The following is a 15528-nucleotide window of genomic DNA, read 5'->3' as shown; positions in this document are numbered from 1 at the left end:
CCCAAAGGAACACCATTCCCCCCCCTCCCCCCCTTTAGGACACACCCAGACCCCAAATCCCCCCAAATTCACCCCATAGAGACCCCTCCCCACACCTCATGCCACCCCCACCCACTTTGGATCCCCCTAATTTACCCCATAGAGACCCTCCCCCCCCCTTTTGGACACCCCCGGACCCCAAAACCCCCTCAATCCACTCCATAGAGACCCCTCCCCACATCTCACACCACCCCCATCCCCCCCTTTGGACACCCCCAGACCCCAAATCCCCCCAAATTCACCCCAATGAGACTCTTCCCCACTCCCCAGATGCCCAAATCCCCTCAATTCACCCCAAAGATCCCCCCCCCCCCTTTGGACACCCCCAGACCCCAATTCTCCCCAATTCACCCTAAAAACACCTCCTTCCCCCCCCTGCCCCCCCCCCCCATTTTGGGCACCCCGAGACCCCAAATCCCCTCAATTAACCCCAAAAGGACCCCTCCCCTCCCCCTCCCCCTTTGGATGCCCCCAGACCCCAATTCACCCCAACTCCCCCCAGTGAAACCCCTCCCCCTCAGCCCCCCCCCTTTGACACCCCCAGACCCCAAATCCCCCCCCCAAATGCCCCCAAACCCCTCAGCCCCCCCCTCAATTCCCTTCGCCCCCCCCCCAACCCAGACCCCCAATTTCCCCCCAAAGTGACCCCTCCCCAACTGCCCACCCCCCCCAAACCCTCAGATCGCCCCCAGCCCCCCCCCAATTTCCCCCTCCCCAAATCCCCCCAGGCCCTCACAGACCCCCCACAACCCCAAGGCCCCACCGCCTCTTAAACCCCCCACAACCCCCCCCCAGCCCCTCCCAAATAACCTCCCCCACCTCCCCCACACCCCTCCCATTCTCCCGTGCCCCCCCAGACCCCAAATCCGCCGAATTTTACCCCAAAATCCGCCCCCCCCCCCCCAACGCACTCAGCGCTCTCTCCCGCCAAGAGCCGAACTGAAAGGGAAAGGGCTGCACTTCCGGCGTTCCTCCCCGGAAGCGCGCGCTGATTGGTTGCAACCCTGCGTCATGTGGTAGCGACTTCCGGTGGAGGCGGGCGCCATCTTAACTGAGGGTAAAGGAACGCGGGAAACGCGGAGGACGCCCGCTGAAGGGCGTGGCTTCCGCTGGAGGGAGGCGTGGCCACGTGGAGCCACGCCCCCTCGAGAACAAAGGGCCTTAAAGGGCCACACACCCCCTCAAAAAACACCCGTTTGCGGTGTTTCCCCCCCGTCCCCCCCCCCAAATTAAGACATAGGGGGCATTGGACGCCCCCCCCCACAAAGTATGGGGTAACCTTGTTCGCCCCCCCAATGGTGCCCAAACACTGGAATTTAAGACCCCCCCACCAAACATAGGGACTGAGACCCCCCCCCAAAATGAAAGGTCTGGCACCGCCCCCCCTTCCTCCACTCCCATAAAAAATGGGGGTAATGGGACCCCCCCCATCAGCGCCCCCCCCCCCATCCCAACATATTGGAAGGGGAACAAGCCCCCCCCCCCCCCCCCCCCAAAAAAAAAATCAATGGATTGGGAGCCCTCCCAACCAAAGCCCCCCAAAAAATAAAGCCTTGTGCCCCCCCCCCAGCCCCAAAATGGGGGTGGGGTTGACGGGGACCCCCCCCCCCCCAAAAAAAAAAAGACCACACAGAATTGGGGGGGTCGACACATCGCTTTATTAAAGGTTCAGCCCTGGGGTGCCACCTGCAACACAACGGGGGGGGGGGGGGGGGAATTAATGGGGGTGGGGGAGGAAGAAATCCTAAAATCTGACCCCCCCCCCCCACCATCAGCACCACCCCCCCCTCCCCAGGACCCCCTCAGACCCCCCCCCAGGGTGTCAAACCCCACGGGGGGGGCGCACAGCTGACATCAGGGTTCAGCGCCCAGTGCTGCCATCACGGGGGGTCCCACCGTGCCCCCCCCCCTCATTATTTGGGGTCTCTTTTGGGGCTGGGGGGGGAGGTCCGCACCCCCCCCCCCCAAACCCCATATAACCCCAATCCACCCCCACTCACCCCTTTGTGGGGGGGGGGGGTCCCGTTTGGGGGGTGGTGTGGGGGGGCTCCGTTCTTTTCACCCCCCCCCCCCCCCCAGGAACCCCCCCCCCAAAAAGCCCGACCTCCCTTCCACCCCCACTCACCTTTTTGTGGGGGGGGGTCCCATTTAGGGCTGGGGGGGCCTCAGTCTTATCCTCACCCCCCCACCCCGTAACCCCAATGCCCCCCCCCCCATTATTTTGGGTCCCATTTCTATGGGTGGTGGTGGGGGGGGGGGAGGCGTTGCTCAACCCTCCTCCTCATCCTTGCCCCCCCCCCCCCAAATTCCCTAATCCCAATGCCCCCCCCTCAATTATTTGGGGTCTCTTATGGAGCTGCTGGAGCTCAGTCCTCCAAATCCCCCCCCCAAGACCCCCCCCCCCCCCAAAAAAACCCCATTACCTCAACCCCCCCCCCTTCCATCCCCCCTCACCCGTTTGTGGGGGGGGGGTCCCATTTCAGGCTGGGGGGGGGGGGTGGGGGGGCTCAGTCCTCCGCCTTATTCTCACCTCCCCCCCCCCCTGTACCCCCACTGCCTCCCCCCCCCCATTATTTCAGGTCCCTTTTTTTGGCAGGTGGGGGGGGGGGGGGGAAGATCTCAAAGATCTCAGCCCTCCACCCCCCCCCCCACCCCCCAATCCCCCCCCCACCCCAAAAAAAACCCCAACCTCCCTTCCACCCCCCCTCACCTCTTTGTTTTAGGGGGGGTCTCAGTCCTCCACCTTATTATAACCTCCCCCCCCCCCCCATTATTTCAGGTCCCTTTTGTGGCTGGGGGGGGGCAAATCTCAGCCCTCCCCCCCCCCCAAAAAAAACCCCAACCTCCCAGCCCCCCTCACCTCTTTGTTTTAGGGGGTGTCCCTCAGTCCTCCACCTTATTATAACCTCCCCCCCCCCCCATTATTTCAGGTCCCTTTTGCAGCTGGGGGGGGGGGGAAATCTCAGCCCTCTCTCCCCCCCACAATCCCCCCACCCCAAAAAAAACCCCAACCTCCCACCCCCCCTCACCTCTTTGTTTTAGGGGGGGTCCCTCAGTCCTCCACCTTATTATAACCTCCCCCCCCCCCATTATTTCATGTCCCTTTTGCGGCTGGGGGGGGGGGGAAGATCTCAGCCCTCCCCCCCCCCCCAAAAAAAACCCCCAACCTCCCACCCCCCCTCACCTCTTTGTTTCTGGGGGGGTCTCAGTCCTCCACCTTATTCTCACCTCCCCCCCCTCCCCATTATTTCAGGTCCCTTTTGCAGCTGGAGGGGGGGAAGCTCTCAGCCCTCCTCACCCCCCCCCCAAAAAAAAAGCCCCCAACCTCCCTTCCACCCCCCCTCACCTCTGTTTTAGGGGGGGGCTCAGTCCTCCACCTTATTATAACCTCCCCCCCCTGCCCCATTATTTCAGGTCCCTTTTGCAGCTGGGGGGGGGGGGAAATCTCAGCCCTCCTCACCCCCCCACAATCCCCCCCCCCAAAAAAAACCCCAACCTCCCACCCCCCCTCACCTCTTTGTTTTAGGGGGGGTCCCTCAGTCCTCCGCCTTATTATAACCTCCCCCCCCCCATTATTTCATGTCCCTTTTGCGGCTGGGGGGGGGGGGGGGAAGATCTCAGCCCTCCCCCCCCCCCCCCAAAAAAAACCCCCAACCTCCCACCCCCCCTCACCTCTTTGTTTCTGGGGGGGTCTCAGTCCTCCACCTTATTCTCACCTCCCCCCCCTCCCCATTATTTCAGGTCCCTTTTGCAGCTGGGGGGGGGCAAATCTCAGCCCCCCCCTCCCCCCACCCCAAAAAAACCCCAACCTCCGCCCCACCCCCCCTCACCTCTTGCGGGGGGGGGCTCCCATTCAGGGCCGTGTTTTGTTGTGGGGGGGGGGATGAGGCGCTGCTCCTCAATCCTCCTCCTCGTCTTCTCCCCCCCCCGCCCCCCCCTGGCCCTTTTTGGCGTTCTTCCTTTTGACCCTTCCGGGCCGCCCCCCCCCGTAGGGGGACCTGAGCGAGAAGTCGATGTGCTTCTGCGAGTCCAGGCGCACCAGGAACGACGGGATGTTCACCACCTGCTTACGGACCCTGCCAGAAATGGGGGGGGGGTCAGGACCCCCCCACAGCGACCCCCCCCCCCAACGGCCCCGTAAAGAGAGCTACCCCAAAATCGCCTTCAAACGGCTTCAAGAGGCTCCTGAACAGATCCCCCCCCCATACAGCCCCTAATAGGGGGGCTGTTAATGGGAGGGGGGCCTTGAATTGGGGGGGGGCCTTGAATTGGGGGGGGGAGCCTTGATTTGGGGAGGGGGGCCTTGAATTGGGGAGGGAGCCTTGATTTGGGGGGGGGGGAGCCTTGATTTGGGGAGGGGGGCCTTGAATTGGGGAGGGGGCCTTGAATTGGGGGGGGGGCCTTGAATTGGGGGGGGGGCCTTGATTTCGGGGGGGGAGCCTTGAATTGGGGGGGGGCCCTGATTTGGGGAGGGGAGCCTTGAATTGGGGGGGGAGCCTTGATTTGGGGAGGGGGGCCTTGAATTGGGGGGGGGGCCCTGAATTGGGGAGGGGGCCTTGATTTCGGGGGGGGAGCCTTGAATTGGGGGGGGGCCCTGATTTGGGGAGGGGAGCCTTGAATTGGGGGGGGAGCCTTGATTTGGGGAGGGGGGCCTTGATTTGGGGAGGGGGGCCTTGATTTGGGGAGGGGGGCCTTGATTTGGGGAGGGGGGCCTTGAATTGGGGGGGGGCCCTGAATTGGGGAGGGGGACCTTGAATTGGGGAGGGGGGCCTTGAATTGGGGAGGGGGGCCTTGAATTGGGGAGGGGGCCTTGATTTCGGGGGGGGAGCCTTGAATTGGGGGGGGGCCCTGATTTGGGGAGGGGAGCCTTGAATTGGGGGGGGAGCCTTGATTTGGGGAGGGGGGCCTTGATTTGGGGAGGGGGACCTTGAATTGGGGGGGGGCCTTGAATTGGGGGGGGGCCTTGAATTGGGGGGGGGCCTTGAATTGGGGGGGGGGAGCCTTGATTTGGGGAGGGGGGCCTTGAATTGGGGAGGGAGCCTTGAACTGGGGGGGGGGAGCCTTGATTTGGGGAGGGGGGCCTTGAATTGGGGAGGGGGCCTTGAATTGGGGGGGGGGGCCTTGAATTGGGGGGGGGGCCTTGATTTCGGGGGGGGAGCCTTGAATTGGGGGGGGGCCCTGATTTGGGGAGGGGAGCCTTGAATTGGGGGGGGAGCCTTGATTTGGGGAGGGGGGCCTTGAATTGGGGGGGGGGCCCTGAATTGGGGAGGGGGCCTTGATTTCGGGGGGGGAGCCTTGAATTGGGGGGGGGCCCTGATTTGGGGAGGGGAGCCTTGAATTGGGGGGGGAGCCTTGATTTGGGGAGGGGGGCCTTGATTTGGGGAGGGGGGCCTTGATTTGGGGAGGGGGGCCTTGAATTGGGGAGGGGGGCCTTGAATTGGGGAGGGGGACCTTGAATTGGGGAGGGGGACCTTGAATTGGGGAGGGGGGCCTTGAATTGGGGAGGGGGGCCTTGAATTGGGGAGGGGGCCTTGATTTCGGGGGGGGAGCCTTGAATTGGGGGGGGGCCCTGATTTGGGGAGGGGAGCCTTGAATTGGGGGGGGAGCCTTGATTTGGGGAGGGGGGCCTTGATTTGGGGAGGGGAGCCTTGAATTGGGGGGGGGGCCCTGAATTGGGGGGGGGGACCTTGAATTGGGGAGGGGGCCTTGAATTGGGGGGGGGCCTTGAATTGGGGGGGGGCCTTGAATTGGGGGGGGGGAGCCTTGATTTGGGGAGGGGGGCCTTGAATTGGGGAGGGAGCCTTGATTTGGGGGGGGGGAGCCTTGATTTGGGGAGGGGGGCCTTGAATTGGGGAGGGGGCCTTGAATTGGGGGGGGGCCTTGATTTCGGGGGGGGAGCCTTGAATTGGGGGGGGGCCCTGATTTGGGGAGGGGAGCCTTGAATTGGGGGGGGAGCCTTGATTTGGGGAGGGGGGCCTTGAATTGGGGGGGGGGCCCTGAATTGGGGAGGGGGCCTTGATTTCGGGGGGGGAGCCTTGAATTGGGGGGGGGCCCTGATTTGGGGAGGGGAGCCTTGAATTGGGGGGGAGCCTTGATTTGGGGAGGGGGGCCTTGAATTGGGGGGGGGACCTTGAATTGGGGGGGGGGACCTTGAATTGGGGAGGGGGCCTTGAATTGGGGAGGGGGCCTTGAATTGGGGAGGGGGCCTTGATTTCGGGGGGGGGGCCTTGAATTGGGGGGGGGCCCTGATTTGGGGAGGGGAGCCTTGATTTGGGGAGGGGAGCCTTGATTTGGGGAGGGGAGCCTTGAATTGGGGGGGGAGCCTTGATTTGGGGAGGGGGGCCTTGAATTGGGGGGGGGGCCCTGAATTGGGGAGGGGGCCTTGATTTCGGGGGGGGAGCCTTGAATTGGGGGGGGGCCCTGATTTGGGGAGGGGAGCCTTGAATTGGGGGGGAGCCTTGATTTGGGGAGGGGGGCCTTGAATTGGGGGGGGGGACCTTGAATTGGGGGGGGGGACCTTGAATTGGGGAGGGGGCCTTGATTTCGGGGGGGGGGCCTTGAATTGGGGGGGGGCCCTGATTTGGGGAGGGGAGCCTTGATTTGGGGAGGGGGCCTTGATTTGGGGAGGGGAGCCTTGAATTGGGGGGGGGGGGCTTGAATTGGGGAGGGAGCCTTGATTTCGGGGGGGGAGCCTTGAATTGGGGGGGGGGCCTTGAATTGGGGAGGGGGGCCTTGATTTCGGGGAGGGAGCCTTGATTTGGGGAGGGGGGCCTTGAATTGGGAGGGGGGCCTTGATTTCGGGGGGGGGGCCTTGATTTGGGGAGGGGGACCTTGAATTGGGGAGGGGGCGCCTTGATTTCGGGGGGGGAGCCTTGATTTGGGGGGGGAACCTTGAATTGGGGGGGGGGCCTTGATTTCGGGGGGGGGGCCTTGAATTGGGGAAGGGGGCCTTGATTTGGGGGGGGGAGCCTTGATTTGGGGAGGGGGGCCATTCTGGGGGGGGGTCCCCTATTCTGCATGGAGGTCCCCATTTTGGGGGGGTCCCCATTCTAGATGGAGATTCCCATTTTGGGGGGGGTCCCTGTTCTGTGCTGGGGTTCCCCATTCTGGGGGGGGTCCCATTTTGGGGGGTGGTCCCCCATTCTAAATGGAGGTCCCCATTTTGGGGGGGGTCCCCTGTTCTGGATGGGGTCCCCATTTTGGGGGAGATCCCCATTCTGGGTGGGGTCCCCATTTTGGGGAGATGCCCATTCTGGGTGGAGAGGGTCCCCATTTTGGGGGATGGTCCCCCGTTCTGCATGGATGTCCCCATTTAGGGGAGGGGTCCCATTCTGGATGGAGGTCCTCATTTTGGGGGGTGGTCCCCCATTCTAAATGGAGCTCCCCATTTTGGGGGGGGTCCCCCGTTCTCGATGAGGTCCCCATTTTGAGGGAGATCCCCATTCTGGGTGGGGGTCCCCATTTTGGGGGGGGGTCCCTGTTCTAAATGGAGGTCCCCATTTTGGGGGAGATGCCCATTCTGGGTGGGGGTCCCCATTTTGGGGGGGGGGGTCCCTGTTCTAAATGGAGGTCCCCATTCTGGGGGGGTCCCCTGTTCTGGATGGGGTCCCCATTTTGTGGGAGATCCCCATTCTGGGTGGGGGTCCCCATTTTGGGGGGGGGTCCCTGTTCTAAATGGAGGTCCCCATTTTGGGGGAGATGCCCATTCTGGGTGGGGGTCCCCATTTTGGGGGGGGGGTCCCTGTTCTAAATGGAGGTCCCCATTCTGGGGGGGTCCCCTGTTCTGGATGGGGTCCCCATTTTGGGGGAGATCCCCATTCTGGGTGGGGGTCCCCATTTTGGGGGGTGGTCCCCCGTTCTGCATGGATGTCCCCATTTAGGGGAGGGGTCCCATTCTGGATGGAGGTCCTCATTTTGGGGGGTGGTCCCCCATTCTAAATGGAGCTCCCCATTTTGGGGGGGGTCCCCTGTTCTGGATGGGGTCCCCATTCTGGATGGATGTCCCCATATTGAGGGCAGGTCCCCTGTTCTGTGCCGGGGTTCCCCATTTTGGGGGGGATCCCCATTCTGGGGGGGGTCCCCATTTTGGGGGGGTCCCTGTACTGGGGGGGGTCCCTGTTCTGGATGGGGTCCCCATTTTGGGGGGTCATCCCCCATTCTGCATGGAGGTCCCCATTTAGGGGGGAGCCCCCTGTTCTGTGCTGGGGTTCCCCATTCTGGGTCCGGTCCCCATTTTGGGGGGGGTCCCCATTTTGGGGGGGGTCCCCATTCTAGATGGAGGTTCCCATTTTGGGGGGGGTCTCCTGTTCTGTGCCGGGGTTCCCCATTCTGGGTGGGTCCCCATTTTGGGGGGTGGTCCCCCATTCTAAATGGAGCTCCCCATTTTGGGGGGGGTCCCCTGTTCTGGATGGGGTCCCCATTTTGGGGGAGATCCCCATTCTGGGTGGGGGTCCCCATTTTGGGGGGGGGGTCCTCCATTCTAAATGGAGGTCCCCATTTTGGGGGGGGTTCCCCATTCTGGGGGGTCCCCATTCTGGGGGGTGGTCCCCCATTCTGGGGGGGTTCCCCATTCTGGGGGGGTGGTCCCCCATTCTGGGGGGGTTCCCCATTTGGGGGGTCCCTCACCGGATGTGGCGCTGCCGGATGAGGACCCTGGCGTGGTGGATGGATTTGGCCAGGCCCAGCTTGAAGACCTGCGTCTGCAGGCGGCGCTCCAGGAAGTCCTCGATCTTCAGCCCCAGGATGTAATCCAGCTTCATCTTCCCCTCGTCCAGCACCCCGATGCGAACCAGGCGCCGCAGCAGCGCGTTGCCTGAGGGACACGGGGCTGTGGGGTCAGCTGTAGGGCCAGCAATGGGGCAGCGGGGGGGCGAGGGATGGGGCAGCAATGGGGCAGCGGGGGGGCGAGGGATGGGCGAGGAAGTGGGCAGATATGGGGTTGGATATGAGTAAGAAATGGGGCAGCTGTGGGGTGAGGAAGGGGCGAGGAAGAGGGCAGATATAGGGGGAAGAAAGGGGTGAATAATGGGGCAGCTATGGGGTGAGGAATTGGCGAGGAAGGGGGGCGGATATGGGGTTGGATATGAGTAAGAAATGGGGCAGCTGGGGGGTGAGGGATGGGCAAGGAAGGGAGCAGCTATAGGGTGAGAAATGGGGCAGCTATAGGGTGAGAAATGGGGCAGCTGGAGGATGAGGGATGGGGCAGCTATGGGGTGAGGAATGGGGCAGCTATAGGGTATCTATGGGGTGAGCAGTGGTGCCCCCACTCATCTTCCCCTTGTCCAGCACCCCGATGCGAACCAGGCGCCGCAGCAGCGCATTGCCTGAGGGATACGGGGCTGTGGGGTCAGCTGTAGGGCCAGCAATGGGGCAGCGGGGGGGCGAGGGATGGGGCAGCAATAGGGCAGCTGGGGGGTGAGGGATGGGGCAGCTATAGGGTGAGGAAGGGGGCAGAAGGGAGTGAAGAATGGGGCAGCTATGGGGTGAGGGATGGGCGAGGAAGTGGGCAGATATGGGGTTGGATATGAGTAAGAAATTGGGCAGCTGTGGGGTGAGGAAGGGACGAGGAAGGGGGCAGCTATAGGGTGAAGAAAGGGGTGAAGAATGGGGCAGCTATGGGGTGAGGAATGGGCGAGGAAGGAGAGCAGATATGGGGTTGGATATGAGTAAGAAATGGGGCAGCTGTGGGGTGAGGAAGGGGCGAGGAAGGGGGCAGCTATAGGGGGAAGAAAGGGGTGAAGAATGGGGCAGCTATGGGGTGAGGAATTGGCGAGGAAGGGGGGCGGATATGGGGTTGGATATGAGTAAGAAATGGGGCAGCTGTGGGGTGAGGAAGGGACGAGGAAGGGGGCAGCTATAGGGTGAGAAATGGGGCAGCTATAGGGTGAGGAAGGGGGCAGCTATAGGGGGAAGAAAGGGGTGAAGAATGGGGCAGCTATGGGATGAGGAATGGGTGAGGAAGGGGAGCGGATATGGGGTTGGATATGAGTAAGAAATGGGGCAGCTGGGGGGTGAGGGATGGGCAAGGAAGGGAGCAGCTATAGGGTGAGAAATGGGGCAGCTATAGGGTGAGAAATGGGGCAGCTGGAGGATGAGGGATGGGGCAGCTATGGGGTGAGGAATGGGGCAGCTATGGGGTATCCATGGGGTGAGCAGTGGTGCCCCCACTCATCTTCCCCTCGTCCAGCACCCCGATGCGAACCAGGCGCCGCAGCAGCGCGTTGCCTGAGGGACACGGGGGGGGCTGTGGGGTCAGCTGTAGGGCCAGCAATGGGGCAGCGGGGGGGCGAGGGATGGGGCAGCAATGGGGCAGCGGGGGGGCGAGGGATGGGCGAGGAAGTGGGCAGATATGGGGTTGGATATGAGTAAGAAATGGGGCAGCTGTGGGGTGAGGAAGGGGCGAGGAAGAGGGCAGATATAGGGGGAAGAAAGGGGTGAAGAATGGGGCAGCTATGGGGTGAGGAATTGGCGAGGAAGGGGGGCGGATATGGGGTTGGATATGAGTAAGAAATGGGGCAGCTGGGGGGTGAGGGATGGGCAAGGAAGGGAGCAGCTATAGGGTGAGAAATGGGGCAGCTATAGGGTGAGAAATGGGGCAGCTGGAGGATGAGGGATGGGGCAGCTATGGGGTGAGGAATGGGGCAGCTATAGGGTATCTATGGGGTGAGCAGTGGTGCCCCCACTCATCTTCCCCTTGTCCAGCACCCCAATGCGAACCAGGCGCCGCAGCAGCGCATTGCCTGAGGGATACGGGGCTGTGGGGTCAGCTGTAGGGCCAGCAATGGGGCAGCGGGGGGGCGAGGGATGGGGCAGCAATAGGGCAGCTGGGGGGTGAGGGATGGGGCAGCTATAGGGTGAGGAAGGGGGCAGAAGGGAGTGAAGAATGGGGCAGCTATGGGGTGAGGGATGGGCGAGGAAGTGGGCAGATATGGGGTTGGATATGAGTAAGAAATTGGGCAGCTGTGGGGTGAGGAAGGGACGAGGAAGGGGGCAGCTATAGGGTGAAGAAAGGGGTGAAGAATGGGGCAGCTATGGGGTGAGGAATGGGCGAGGAAGGAGAGCAGATATGGGGTTGGATATGAGTAAGAAATGGGGCAGCTGTGGGGTGAGGAAGGGGCGAGGAAGGGGGCAGCTATAGGGGGAAGAAAGGGGTGAAGAACGGGGCAGCTATGGGGTGAGGAATTGGCGAGGAAGGGGGGCGGATATGGGGTTGGATATGAGTAAGAAATGGGGCAGCTGGGGGGTGAGGGATGGGCAAGGAAGGGAGCAGCTATAGGGTGAGAAATGGGGCAGCTATAGGGTGAGGAAGGGGGCAGCTATAGGGGGAAGAAAGGGGTGAAGAATGGGGCAGCTATGGGGTGAGGAATTGGCGAGGAAGGGGGGCAGATATGGGGTTGGATATGAGTAAGAAATGGAGCAGCTGTGGGGCGAGGAAGGGGGCAGCTGTGGGGCAGCTATAGGGTGAAGAAGGGGGCAGCTGTAGGGTGAGAAAAGGGGCAGCTGGAGGATGAGGGATGGGGCAGCTATAGGGTATCTATGGGGTGAGCAGTGGTGCCCCCACTCATCTTCCCCTCGTCCAGCACCCCAATGCGAACCAGGCGCCGCAGCAGCGCGTTGCCTGAGGGATACGGGGCTGTGGGGTCAGCTGTAGGGCCAGCAATGGGGCAGCGGGGGGGTGAGGAATGGGCGAGGAAGGGGGGCGGATATGGGGTTGGATATGAGTAAGAAATGGGGCAGCTGTGCAGTGAGGAAGGGGCGAGGAAGGGGGCAGCTATAGGGTGAGAAATGGGGCAGCTATAGGGTGAGGAAGGGGTGAAGAATGCGGCAGCTATGGGGTGAGGAATGGGCGAGGAAGGGGGGCGGATATGGGGTTGGATATGAGTAAGAAATGGGGCAGCTGTGGGGTGAGGAAGGGGGCAGCTATAGGGTGAAGAAGGGGGCAGCTATAGGGTGAAGAAGGGGGCGGATACGGGGTTGGAAATGAGTAAAAAAAGGGGCAGCTATAGGGTGAGGGATGGGGTGAGGAATGGGGCAGCTATGGGGTGAGGAATGGGGCAGCTATGGGGTGAGGAATAGGTGAGGAACGGGGCAGCTATGGGGCTGATGTCTTCTGTACAAATGACCCATAAGTTACTATGGGGGGAGGGTGGCTATGGGGTTCAGCTATGGGGGGGCTATGGGGCTGATGTCTTCCACACAAATGACCACTAAGCCGCTGTGGGGCTCAGCTGTTTTCTACACAAATGACCCCTAAGTCTCTATGGGGGGTGATTATGGGGGCAGCTATGGGGCTGATGCCTTCCACACAAATGACCCAGAAGTCTCTATAGGGTTTGGCTACAGGGTGGCTATGGGGCTGATGTCTTCCACCCAAATGACCCCTAAGTCTCTACGGGGCTCCGCTATGGGGCTCAGCTGTGGGGCTCAGCTGTCTTCCAAGTCGCTACAGGGGGGCGGTGTTTATGGGGGCAGTTATGGGGGGGGGGCGCTATGGGGCTCCGCTATGGGGCTGATGTTTCCCACATAAATGACCTAAAAGTGGCTATAGGGGGCGGCTATGGGGCAGATGCCTTCCACACAAATGACCCATAAGTCTCTATGGGGCTCCGCTATGGGGCTCTGCTGCCTTCCACACAAATGACCCCTAAGTCTCTATGGGGGGTGATTATGGGGGCAGCTATGGGGCTGATGCCTTCCACACAAATGACCCATAAGTCTCTACGGGGCTCCGCTATGGGGCTCCGCTATGGGGCTCCGCTATGGGGCTGATGTTTCCCACATAAATGACCTAAAACTGGCTATAGGGGGAGGTGGCTATGGGGTGCGGCTATGGGGTGCGGCGGCTATGGGGGGCGGCTATGGGGCAGAGCGCAGCGCACCCTCGAAGAGCCGCCGTGGGTCCTTTTCGTCCAGGGTCAGCAGCTCCCGCGCCGCCTTGCGGATTTTGGCCAGCGTGAATTTCACGCGCCAAACCTCGCGCTTGTTGCGCAGCCCGTACTCACCTGGGGGGGGGGCGGTCAGTGGGGGGGGGGGGTCAATCATTGCGACACCCTGGGACCCCCAACCCCACCCCTCCTCTGGGATCACCCTGTTAAGTTCGCCCCCCCCCAACCCCCCCACCAGGATGCCCTGAGAATCGCTCAGTTCCTCCCCCCAAAACCCACACCCCAAAGACCCCCCCAGTCCTCCCCCCAAAACCCATCCCCATTCCCCCTCCACGTTCCCCCCAAAACCCACCCCAAAACCCACCAAGATCCCCCCAGTCCTCCCCCCAAAACCCATCCCCCCTCCATTCTCCCCCTAAAATCCACCCCAAAGCCCCCCCAAAACCCCCCAGTCCTCCCCCCAAAACCCATCCCTGTTCCCCCTCCGTGCTCCCCCCCAAAACCCATCCCCAAAGCCCCTCCATGCTCCCCCCAAACCAAACCCCAAGACCTCCAGGGCTCCCCCCAAAACCCATCCCCATTCCCGCTCCATTCTCCCCCTAAAATCCACCCCAAAGCCCCCCCAAAACCCACCCCAAAGTCCCCCCAGTTCTCCCCCAAAAACCCACCCCAAAGCCCCTCCATGCTCCCCCCAAACCAAACCCCAAACCCCTCCCAAGACCTCCAGGGCTCCCCCCAAAACGCACCCCAACCCCCCCCCCAAGACCCCCAGGGTTCCCAGCAAAACCCACCTTAAAGCCCCCCCAAGACTCCCCCCAAAATGCACCCCAACCCCCCCCCAAGACCCCCCAGTCCTCCCCCCAAAACCCATCCCTATTCTTCCTCGATGCTCCCCCCAAGACCCACCCCAAAGCCCCCAAAAGCCCCCCAACCCCCCCCCCAGGACCTCCAGTTCTCCCCCCAACCCCCCCCCCAACACCCCCAATTCCCCCCCAGCCCCACCGATGAGCTTCAGCTCCTGATCGAGCCGGGATTTCTCGAAGGGCCGCCGGGGGGTGACATAGGTCTTCCGACACACCCAGCTCCGGGCGACGGGCATGGCGGTGGCTTAGAGAAAAAAACACTTCCGGCTCGGGAAAAATCCCCCAAACCGCACGAATTCACCCCAAAAACTCCAACCCTCGTGGACCACGTTGTCCGCCACCCACGCTCTGCGCATGCGCGTAAATACCCCCCCCCACGGCGGCCTCCACACTGCGCGTGCGCCGCGCAGCATCATGGCGGCCCCGCGCGTGCGCACAACGCCGGGTAGAAAAACTCGCGCATGCGCACAGCACCGCGATGACAGCCGGCGCATGCGCACAGCACCGCGAGGGCCCCTCACGGCCCCGGTTTAGGCCCCACCGCCGTTAATCGCGGCCCTCCCGACCCCACCGCCCCGCAAACAACGGTCTGAACCGCCGGAAGACCCTCCGGTGCCGTCCGGGACTTTCCGGTGCCACTTCCGGGCCCACCCGGCGCTCACGCTCACCTCAGCGCCGCCAAGACGCAAAGAAGGGCTTCGGCGCTCCGCGAGGCCTTATATAGCCCGCCGCTTGGCCACGCCCCTTCCGCTCGGAAACGCCCAATGGGATCGCGCGGTGGCTCCTCCCGCCTGCCAATGGCCGAAGCCCGTCGCGGGGGAGCACCGAGAAAGGGAGCGGCCCTCTCAGGGGGGCGCCATACTTTCGGAAGGGAGGGGGCAGCGCGGGGTCCTCCTGGCACTGCGGGCTTCGGTGTCCCCTCTGCGCTCCTACGGCCCCCCCCCATTGGAACCCCAATACCGCCTCGTGCCCCCATGGCCCCCACTTCCCCCCAGTGTCCCCCCACATCCCCCCATGACCTCTGCATCCCCCCCATGGTCCCAATAGCTCCCCCATGACCTCCACATCCCCCTCATGACCCCCACATCCCCCCATGACCCCCACATCCCCCCTCATGGCCCCCACATACCCCCATGGCCCCAATATCCCCCCCATGACCCCCACAACCCCCCCATGGCCTCAATATCCCCCCCGTGGCCCCAATATCCCCCCATGGTCCCCACATCCCCCCAGTGTCCCCCCATATCCCCCCCATGGCCCCAATATCTCCCCCATGACCCCCACATCCCCCCCATGACCCCCATACCCCCCATGACCCCCACATCCCCCGCATGGTCCCCACATCCTCCCCATAACCCCCCCATATCCCCCCCATGGCCCCAATATCCCCCCCATGACCCCCATTATCCCCCCATGGTCCCCACATCCCCCCCATGGCCTCAATATCCCCCCATGGTCCCCACATCCCCCAGTGTCCCCCCACATCCCCCCCATGACCCCCATATCTCCCCATGACCCCCATTATCCCCCCCATGGCCCCCACATCCCCCCATGACCCCAATATCCCCCCCATGGCCCCCACATCCCCCCATGACCCCCATTATCCCCCCATGGCCCCCACATCCCCCCAGTGTCCCCCCATATCCCCCCCATGGCCCCCAATATCCCCCCCATGCCCCTCATATACCCCCATGCCCCCCCATGGCCCCCACCCCCCCCACATCACCCCCACGTCCCCCAAC

At 63.1% G+C, this 15528-nt stretch overlaps 2 protein-coding genes across 2 annotated transcripts in view; both read right to left on the bottom strand.

Moving 5' to 3' along the window:
* Positions 1-1038, bottom strand: part of POLD1 (DNA polymerase delta 1, catalytic subunit) — a 52727-nt gene extending 51689 nt beyond the window's left edge. Inside the window, exon 1 of the mRNA XM_090127492.1 lies at positions 951-1038. The gene's annotated coding sequence lies outside the window, so the exon portion shown is untranslated. The remainder of the gene's footprint in view (positions 1-950) is intronic.
* A 636-nt stretch (positions 1039-1674) lies between these two features.
* On the bottom strand, positions 1675-14577 carry RPS9 (ribosomal protein S9). Its single transcript, XM_090127714.1, has 6 exons — positions 14455-14577; positions 13926-14030; positions 12918-13040; positions 8665-8851; positions 3870-4115; positions 1675-1725 (listed from the first exon to the last, which is right to left on the bottom strand). The coding sequence occupies exons 2-5, from the start codon at positions 14020-14022 to the stop codon at positions 3938-3940; spliced, it is 585 nt and encodes a 194-aa protein (XP_089983840.1). The 5' UTR covers positions 14023-14030; positions 14455-14577; the 3' UTR covers positions 1675-1725; positions 3870-3937.
* Positions 14578-15528: the final 951 nt, after the last annotated feature.

The sequence above is a fragment of the Phasianus colchicus genome, chromosome 31, assembly GCF_987193195.1.
Source record: "Phasianus colchicus chromosome 31, bPhaCol1.hap1.1, whole genome shotgun sequence".
NCBI lineage: Eukaryota > Metazoa > Chordata > Aves > Galliformes > Phasianidae > Phasianus > Phasianus colchicus.
This window is presented reverse-complemented; position numbering and strand designations above follow the sequence as displayed.

Coding starts and splice junctions, on each gene's coding strand:
- RPS9 (XM_090127714.1), bottom strand. CDS start 14,022: ATGCCCGTCGCCCGGAGCTGGGTGTGTCGGAAGACCTATGTCACCCCC. Junction 13,041..13,925: donor TCAGGAGCTGAAGCTCATCG/GTGGGGCTGGGG, acceptor CCCCCCCCCCAG/GTGAGTACGGGCTGCGCAAC. Junction 8,852..12,917: donor CCCACGGCGGCTCTTCGAGG/GTGCGCTGCGCT, acceptor CGTGTCCCTCAG/GCAACGCGCTGCTGCGGCGC.